At 36.2% G+C, this 9660-nt stretch overlaps 2 protein-coding genes across 5 annotated transcripts in view; one reads left to right on the top strand and one right to left on the bottom strand.

The window, feature by feature from the left end:
* Positions 1-30: 30 nt before the first annotated feature.
* Positions 31-8019, bottom strand: LOC112564606. Its single transcript, XM_025239534.1, has 12 exons — positions 7765-8019; positions 6560-7052; positions 5977-6234; positions 5491-5649; positions 4946-5108; positions 4366-4526; positions 4077-4231; positions 3699-3787; positions 3116-3269; positions 1918-2056; positions 1068-1150; positions 31-637 (listed from the first exon to the last, which is right to left on the bottom strand). The coding sequence occupies exons 1-12, from the start codon at positions 7920-7922 to the stop codon at positions 460-462; spliced, it is 2190 nt and encodes a 729-aa protein (XP_025095319.1). The 5' UTR covers positions 7923-8019; the 3' UTR covers positions 31-459.
* LOC112564616 (dual specificity protein phosphatase 19-like) overlaps positions 7982-9660 on the top strand; it is a 7570-nt gene continuing 5891 nt past the window's right edge. For 3 of the 4 annotated variants that reach the window (XR_003099248.1, XR_003099247.1, XM_025239562.1), the window contains exons 1-2: positions 8377-8517; positions 9117-9495. Coding sequence is in view for 2 of the 4 variants with exons in the window: in XM_025239562.1 (XP_025095347.1) it covers positions 9213-9495 (283 nt within the window). In the remaining 2 variants the exon portion in view is untranslated. Of the gene's footprint in view, positions 8081-8376; positions 8518-9116; positions 9496-9660 lie in introns of those variants that run through there. The other variant, XM_025239563.1, reaches the window with a different exon arrangement.

Below are 9660 nucleotides of genomic sequence, written 5' to 3'. Positions count from 1 at the left end.
CTATTGCTTCCACATAATAAAGAACAGAAATAAAAAAAAGTAATGCATTTTAATATTTTAGGCAGTTTCATAACAGTCATAGATTGTTGCAAAAATACATACAGGAGACTGTGCTTGAAAAATACACCACTCTACAAGCCTCCATAAACACTATAGCCACTCTTATTTTTTGTGACTTTTCATCTGACTTTATGTTGTATGCATAGGAGTCTAGATACTTAATCCTTCCAAACCTACAAGGCTTATTAAGTACTTGTGCAAGTCAAAAGTGGATTTTAATTATTGCCAGTGCAATAAGAACACAACTTTCTGATCTGAACATAGGCAGTTACACGGCAAGAGCCTTATTATTGGCTTTCAAGTGATTAATTGGCAGGTTTAAACCTTTATTTCTTTCTCTCTCACATGTTTGCATGCTTGCACATACCCCTGCCACACACACACACGCTTCTTATTGTATCATCCAATATTTGTTTTAGGCATCCTGCCCCATCCTGGGGGCCTCAGACAGATAGTTGAATTGAGAATTGTGAGCTCATCAAGATGAACATCAGGAACAGAGGATGCAAACTCCAGCAAAGTGGGATGTTTCAAGGGAAATATACACTGGCTGAAAGGTCGTCTTTCTTGGCTAAAGCTGTCAACACAAAAAACCTTAATCACTTTCACACTCAAAAAATATTCTGATTTTTTTCTAAATTTTCTGTCATCAAATTTATTAAAGATCTAGTGTGATGCAATTTTGGGTAAAACATAGTGTAAGATATTACTTCCCAAAATCTGGATAAATAAGCTCCTACACGCCTACAAACATCACCTGAAAACGGTCAAACTCGTGACATTTGTTCGCAGATATCCCTAATTTACATAAGGTTCAGGCTCTCCCACTAGCTCTAACCTTTACAATGTACATGTCAAGAAATGTGAATTCTGATGTCTGTGTTGCTGCCTTCTTTTTGTGCAAAGTCATTCCACAAATCCTAAAGATGATAAAAGCCATAACATGAAAACTAAGGCACCCCCCCCCCCCCCCTTCTTCAGAAAAAAAAGCTTCAGTGACTACTCACGTCTGAGCAAGTTTTGTCTGTAGATTTCGACAGCTTGTCAATGTGTTGTTTGTAAGTAGCTGCAGAGCTATAAGTGAAGGAACCTAAGAATGGAAACAAAATCCAGCTATTAATTATAGCTCGACTTCATTCTCCATGCTATACCTGCCACAATAAAACAGCTAAGAATGTATAATTTAGATGCAAACAGTTTTTTAAAAAGTCTACTTTCCATGACCAAATGAAGTTGAAAGCTACAAAGGTTGTCTACAATCATGTGGTTATTGCATGATTTCAGAGCAAATAACTACAGAGGGTTGTGACTAAGAAAAACTTTATGTCCACACAGCAGCAAATTGATTTATGGAAAGGTAATGGCAAATAATGTGTAAAAAAAAGAAAGCGTGTGTCAAGATCATAGAAATCTATGTCAAAATAAAATCACATCTCTACTTCAGCAACAAGAACAGGGCAGATTAATAATAATAATAGGAACTCAAAATGCACAGCATCACGACCAAGATCCCACTCTCTTAAAAAGAAATGCTAATGGTAGTCCCATGACCTTCCAATTGTAGGGTAGTGGGGTGTTAGAGCTCCCACTTATCTGGGGCAAGCTTTTGTGATGATGGTGCCAATCTCCTCTTACTTTTCCCTCAGCAGATACCCAATCCAAAGCTGGGTTAACTGGGGGTAAGTACACACAAGTAGCAAATAGGCCAAATCGAACGCTGCTGCAGTAACCACTAGACTATCAACTTCCCTAGATTAAATTAAAGTTTCACCAAAGAAAAAACAAGCTTGTCCAAATGCTGCACACAATGTTTAATACTAATGACTTCACAAATTATATAATAAGATATAAACTCACACTTTTCACATAATCCACAATTACAGATTCTTTCTCAAATATGCCATCTCTGGCAACAACACACAGCCGCTCCAGAGTGGAGACTTGACCCAAAGATGTCCACAATGACTCGTTCAGCTGCAGGCCTGGCTGCTCCAGCCTTTAGCATGTTGGAGAAAACAAAATTAGCTGAGAAATAAAATTTTTATTGTAAATCCTTCAAGACATCAGATGACATAGCAGCTCCTCTCTAACCAAACCCTGACATTGAGTTAGCACATGCCTGGCATTCAGGCATTCTTAACAACTGGTCAGGTAAGCAAAACCCCTTGGATATAATATTAACAGCAAAGCCAATACAGCAGTGTTTTAAACAAACACTCTCCAGAAATGGGGATGTAGGCAATAACATCATATCATCTGGCAAGTCTCAAAGATTGAGAATTTACAGCAAAAATTTTAATTCTTTGATATTAACAGATACAGTGTAGGGCCATTAAGCCGTGGAGATTGGTGTCCAAACTGCTTAATCACGGCTTAGGTAGTCTGTGGTTTAAGTATTTTTTGATAATGCATTAATCGCAATAAATAATAAAAAAATTTAATGTTTTTTATCACAATCCTTTCTCACATGTTGACCCATGAATTGCATTTTGATATTTGATTCACGATAGTGTATAGCATGTCGATCACGGATATTTGAAATGCAAAAATGACAGCTGTCAGCACCTGTCTTGAGTGTTCGAAAGGCCATGTCAAGATCCTTATGATCCATAGTGTAAAAAAATTGGAATCCACGCATTTTGTGCAGCTTAGGTGAATTTGCAGATTACTGGAACACAGCTTAATGGCTCTACACTGTACATGACCAAAGGAAAACAGGTATCTACTGCTTCTCAGGTACAAGAGAAGTACAATACCATCGAATCCTAAACAAAGGCAGAAAGAGGGGACTACTGGTGTCAAAGGTAACTGTATAAGAAGCCTTACTATGCATGACAGGCATGAACTAGCTCATTATCAGAGAATCTACTTCCAATGGTAAGCAACTGTAGCCACTATCTCCTATCATGGTAATCTCATCTGGTAATGTCAGAGGAAAAAGACTGACACATGCAATGAAAGTAAGATGACAAATAACCCTGTCAAGGCGCATAAAACAAGGCAAGAACATTTTTTAGTCTAAGTGAAAACCATCCCAAATCACAAAACAGCTCACCTTAAGTCCTTCAAGCAGTGTGCCAGGGGCAAAGCACTCCTTAGCCCTTGTCGATAACAACACAATACACCCATTCCTAGATGTGACAGGAACAGCTGCTTCAACTGAACACAGTTTCTCACTATGCCTGCTAAAAAATCCCCCTTGAAGATTCCTGCATTGAAAAAACTGCTATTAACAAATGTTCTCCACACAAAGATTCAAGCAATCAAATTTCACAATTTCTTTGTAGAATGACTGAAAATAATTTTCTACCAGCAGCTGGCCATATGGATATATATATAAAGAACCCCATAAGACAGAAGCCAGCAAAGATCTTAGTTGACTACATTTATACAAAACTAATAAATCTTACAATTAGAACTTAATAAGGAAATAATTTTAAAATATACCAACATTGATGACTTTCCTTTTCAGTGTTATTTATACAATTTTTTTAAAAGTCCACTTAATTCTTTAATGTTGACTGGCATGGGTCTAAACTCTAAAACACAATTATTAATGCCATTAAACAGGTCAATTGTAGACAACTGTCAATGCTGACAGACTGTCCTAAAAAAAAAAAATCGAAAATAAAACTGACCTGGAACAGCTGTGAGCTGGAGATAAACCAGCTTTTTCCACTGACGTATACACAACAGCTCCTGCTCCCCAACAGCTGTGGCATAAGCACTGGAATATATTAATAATAAGTACGTTGACTGATGTGCTCATACACATACTATACATACACACAGACCTAAACATACACATAAACACTATCCCTCTAGCAAAAAAATGTATCTGCTTTTGAAAAGGATGCACATTCACTCACAAAGAACAATCTCTCATATAATTAACACCTCTCTCTTTTAGCACATGCACATGCACACGAACACACACACACACTATCACAATGCACCCTTCAATTCAAATGAGTCTCTACAAATACCTTCATTCAAACTTTAATTCCAATACCTACCAGACCTTGGAATTAAATGTCTCAGGCTGTAAGCCATACTTCTTATTGCAAGCTGAACGAAAGCCTGCCCCAATAAGCTCAAAACTTTCCATGTTGGGAGAGACACGAACCAATTTGCCTAGTTCACTTGTAAGCTCCTCTTCAACTGACATGTGCTAGAATAAGGATGTAAGAAAACAATGATTTACCACAAAAGAAGGAACACAAATTGAAGCCATCTTAACATTTGTGGTTAAACAATATGCTTAAAAATGACAGATTCTCTTAAAATAAGTGTTGAATAAATTACCAGATCAGGAGGCTGGATCCCAATTCGTTGACGCTTGACACCAGTTTCATCAGAGTAGCGTACCATTACTCGTTTGTTTCCCGTGGTTTGCATGGTAGTTGTAATCTCATCAACTTTCATTGGGCACAAGCAGCAAGGTGACAATGCTACACTCTTCCAATCTATAAAAGAACAATACAACACAGCTTAAAGTTTGCTTATAAAAAGAAATTAAATAGCACTACCAGCAGTACCAAGAGAATGCTGGGTTTGGAGAGCTAAGGGTTCTTAACAATGACAGCTATTACTAATCATTTACAAATAAAAGATTGGTGAAAAGATTGGGTTTTACTGAATAACCCATTCCCCAATGATGTTTAGATTAGGCATCACCGATACAATTGATCCTTGAAGAACTGAGAAAAAAATTAATTAAAATTCTGCTCATTCACCATAAAACATAAATACAAACCTAACAGCTTGGACTGAAAGAAACTAAAATATTGTCTGTTTTTAATGCAATTTAATAAGGAACTTACATATATACTAAACTATACTAAGACACCATAAACATGTAAAAAAAAAAAAAATGAAATCTTACTAGAATTAATCGCAAGTAAGTGACAGAGACTGCTGAAACTACTGTGAGCAAAATCATCAGCATGAAGGTGGACACCACTCAAATTGATATGCCTGAGTTCTGAGCAGTTTAAAAGCAATGTTTGTAGTCCACTACTATCCACTATCTTCTCCTCTGAAGAACCCTGTAACAAGACTAAATAACATTAAACAGTGACATGTAGACCTATATATATATTTACAAACATCGACATACATACACAGATGGCCAGGTATATAATATAAAACACATGTATGCTGAAGAGACCTTATTTTTTGCTTGAATGTGATCAATAGTTTTGCTTTGTTTTTTGGCACTGTTATGTGCATAAAAAGAATTGAGCAGCTAAACCTAAATGCTGTCAACAGAATGCTTAAGGATTTTAATAATGAGAAAAGATACATAAATGCAGACTATAACCAGTACATGGGGATTTGGCAAGTACAATAAATTGAACTTAGCGAAACAAAAATTTAAAAAAAACAAAATCTAAAGTACACCTAACTGTTGCTACATATTAATGATACCTCTGTGGACTTTAAAAGTATGCTGTGGCAGTTGCGAAGGTTAATGCTGACCAGGCGAGGACAATTGTCAGCCAGGATATGCAAGCTCTGACTGCTCACCATGGTGTTGTCTGCCACGTTGAGGTACTGCAGATTGACAGCTCGATCCAAAGAAAATATCTAGTCATCCAGGGATGTCAAAAGCAAAAGATCTATTTAGCATTTCAGAAATAAATAAGAGCATACAGTTAACAGGCAGGACATGACACTGGAAAAGCATCATCTTAATATAGTATTTACAAAAAGATTTATTTTTAAAGCTTAAAAGTAAGGTAAGAAAAAGCATCAAACTAAACAAAAAAACACAAAACAAATCTGAAACCTCTTTTATGTAGCACATAAAACATTTTCCTTCCAAAAAGCTAATCTCAGTAAATGAAACAAATACTATAATCATTAAACTAGCATGTCATCGAAAAAGCAATGCAAACTGAAGGTGCAAGATACTTCATTGGGAATAGGCTGAACTGTTCGAGAGATATCCAGCAGCTCCATTTGTTCAATGTTCTTCAAGGTCTCAACATAGTGAGGCTTGTTTTTTAAGTGCTCAGGTGTACCCATTGGCTGCAAGAGTGTCGTAAGGTAAAGTGTGGATTGCTTGCAGACTTCCAGTAGAGTCGAGAAGAAAAACATGCGAGCAAAAGAGTCAACTGCATCACTAATGCTCAAGCATCGAATCCTTTTCATAGCTTCGGGATTTGTGATCTGTAATTTTAAAGGTATGGCCACTTCAACGTTGTGGTCAGCCAACTAAGCAAACTATGAACAAATAATATGTAAAGATGAACAATAATCTAATTTAAGAACTACATAAATTGGCAAGAAATAAATGAAATAGCAAAAATGATAAATATAAAACTTTTCTAGCTTTTGAAAACATTGAAGATTTATCATTCATCTCCCTTTCTCAGTCTTCTTTTTTGTGTCATTGCATATGTATGTGCATGTGTGTGTATACATGTGTACATGCATATGCACCCAAGCATGCTTGCACATGCTCACAACCATCAACGGGGAATAAATCACCAACCAGTGAATACAAAACATATGGAGGAATCCCTTTGTTGCTGTTTGGAAAGCCTAACACATGGAGTTCTTCCAAAGAATAGAAGTAGTCCAAAAATCGGGATCCCCCTTCAAACTGCATTTTGATATGATGTCCTGTATATTGCAAAGTGCCACGAAAATGCAATGTCAAGCATCGAAGATTCTGCATAACTTTTTGTGCACCACCACTGCTGTGCAACTCTGCCTGGAAAGTCTGCATATCTACTATGGTGACAGCTAATGACCTCAACTTTGTCAGACGAGCAAGAATTAAGCACAGATGCTTTGGAGTGATGCGACACTGCAGCACATTGAGAGTTTGCAAGTTTACACATCTGCCAATGGCATCATAGGCACTGTAAGTTAGCCAGTAGCAATGATTGAGATCCAATGTCTCTACTTGGTGAAATACTGGTTTGAGATATCTGCAAAGGATTTGGTCTGTCACACGATAGCAGCTTGCAAAGGATATATGCCTGCAATATGTTAAAATGAAAATGTCACCGTCAATAAGATATAAAACACTTATAAATCTTAATTCTTGTAAACATCTGATATTCCAGCATATTTTCAAGCACACCCATTTTATTATATCAATGCTCAGGTGTGAAATTTAGCATGCTAAAGACTATACAATATTGCTGTATGCCCATTTTTTAAGAGGTACAATGAAATAAAATGTTAATTAAAAGTTATAAATTCAAATAAAACCATTACATGGGTTAAATGTTTACAAAGGAAAATCTTTCAATAATGAATTTTTTATTCTGAAATTATACTAGTTTTTGCAGACAGTATAAAATAAACTTTTGAAAATTCTGGTAATAAACAGCTTTCTCCACTAGGGCATAATTGAGCAGACATTTGAATCTTTACTTCTACACTAGTTTACCTGTGTTATAACTAAAAAGACTGAAGTCTCCTGCTTTGCCTGTAAAATCTGTTACCAAGAACTAAGGATAAACACAGGTGAGTGTACTGTCAGTCTTCCAACAACATTATTAGGTAAGAATTCACTGATGTTCAACATCCTTTCCTTACTTTCAATTATTTGTTTGTGTACTAGTCACTGTTTAAATTTCACAAGCCACGATTCTCTCTCTCTTGCTGTGAAGCTCTACTTAAGTACTTCATGAAGGGTCTAAATAAATGAAACGGACATTTGTTTTCCTGCAAATTTTGTCTCACCTGACGAGCTGGCGGTCCTCACTTATTGACTGAAACCTTGAACTGATCAATCTAATGTTAGCAAGGTCTATATGATCAATGTATTGAAATATAAGAAGCAGAACGTCGTCTGATAAGCTAGTTAAACAGCAGTGTCCCATGCGAACAGCTGCCTCCATCGTCGACGATAAACTACATCTACAGTAGGCGCCGTCAGCTAGAGTAGCTTCCTCTTGTTTCTACTGCTCTTACGACGTCCCTTTGATATGTTTCACCTTTAGCGCTAGTTAGCAGAATGCACATTCCCAGATGTTTTGCTGACTCTTGATTATAAATGGTATAGTAGTAGTAGAAATTATAGTAAATGTATATAGTAGTAGAAATACAGTAAATTAAGAGATAGGTCCGGTGCCTTGTTACTTTGATTTTACCATGGACGTAGTTTTTAACTGAAATTTGATGATGATGTTATTTGATTGTTGTTTAAAATATTCTTATTTTATATTATTTAAAATATTGTTTGTTGATTAAGCAAAAATAAAAGCATGGCTTGGAAGGGGAGGGGAAGCTTCAGCCGCACTTCTCGTTAAGTAATGAACCAATGGCGGATAGCGTCTAAATATAAGCTCGGTGATTATCGGACATTCTGATTGGAGAGTACATTCCCCTTTCTTTCAGGCTGTGTTTTTGCTAACAATATTTTTACCGACGTCTGTTGTCCATCAGAAATTTGTAGTTTTGTTGAAGTTTCTTCGTCATTTCCTAATGAAAACTGTGCGTTTAGCTGGAGTAGTTTCTATTTATCATTACTAATAGTCTAGATGTGGTGCATGCAATTGTGACTGGGTCGGCATAATACAGTTAATAGTTGATGGTTGCTAGGTGTTGCTATAATTTTAGTGTTTTGTAAAAACGTATGTAGATCGTTTATAAACATTAAAAGGGTTTTCTTAAAATGTCATTTCCAGCAGCACTGTTATTAAGTGTTATTAATATAATACCTAAAACACTGACACCAACTGTACTTTCTGCGTAGAATTTTTCGCGATATGATAAGAGGAGGTGGGGGGGGGGGAATGCTCATAGCTGGTAGTGAAACTTCCTCTTCTAAAATTTGTGTATTTAAAAAAAAAATGCAGCGCTTGCATTGCATTATCAGCAAAGAGTTGACATAATAGTTTGGATTAACAGTGAGTGAACTTAAATGCAATGCAACTGTACAAAGTAAATCACAGATTATCATTTGCATGGGTATATTGAAAAACAAATCAAGACTAAAACAAGTTATCTTTTTATTGTTTTTTTTTAATGTTTAAAATAGTACTTCTTTTGGTTGTTCAATCTATTAAACTGTGCCATTTTATTACTTGCAGATATGCAGTTCTAATATCCATGCTGACTGAAGTTTTAGCTAGAATGTAAAGAAACAAGTGTATATCAGTTTGGTGCTAGCCATCATCATATCAGTTATGGCTGAACCTGGAAAGTTGACAAGTAAGCCCAGCCATCCACACTACCAAGACAGGTGTCCTCCCCCACTAGACCTCTCAGAGCAGCTAACATCATTTAATAAAGCAAATCTTCGCAAAACAGATACAGTTGTGACTTTGCCAGATGGCCGACAAGTGGTGGAAGGAAAAGATGAAAAGGGTCAAACCATTACAAAGTCAGTAAGCTTTGGTAACTTAGGATATGTTGGAGATCTTCAAGAAGATCTTCAAGTTGGAGAGGTTCTTCCAGGCTTAATAATGGGTAAGGATTGTGTCCTTCAGTCAGTTTAAAATTTAGAAGTTAGTGCTCATGGTCATTTACAAAATAAAATCATCACTACATAACAAAATCATCATTTCATCTGCTGTGGAGATTGCATTAACCTTTTAATTATGATTTAGATGAGTTACTGTGCTTAGTTAGATC

This window comes from Pomacea canaliculata, linkage group LG5 (assembly GCF_003073045.1).
Source record: "Pomacea canaliculata isolate SZHN2017 linkage group LG5, ASM307304v1, whole genome shotgun sequence".
NCBI lineage: Eukaryota > Metazoa > Mollusca > Gastropoda > Architaenioglossa > Ampullariidae > Pomacea > Pomacea canaliculata.
Note: the sequence above shows the minus strand (reverse complement) of the source record. Positions and strands in the feature narration are given on the sequence as shown.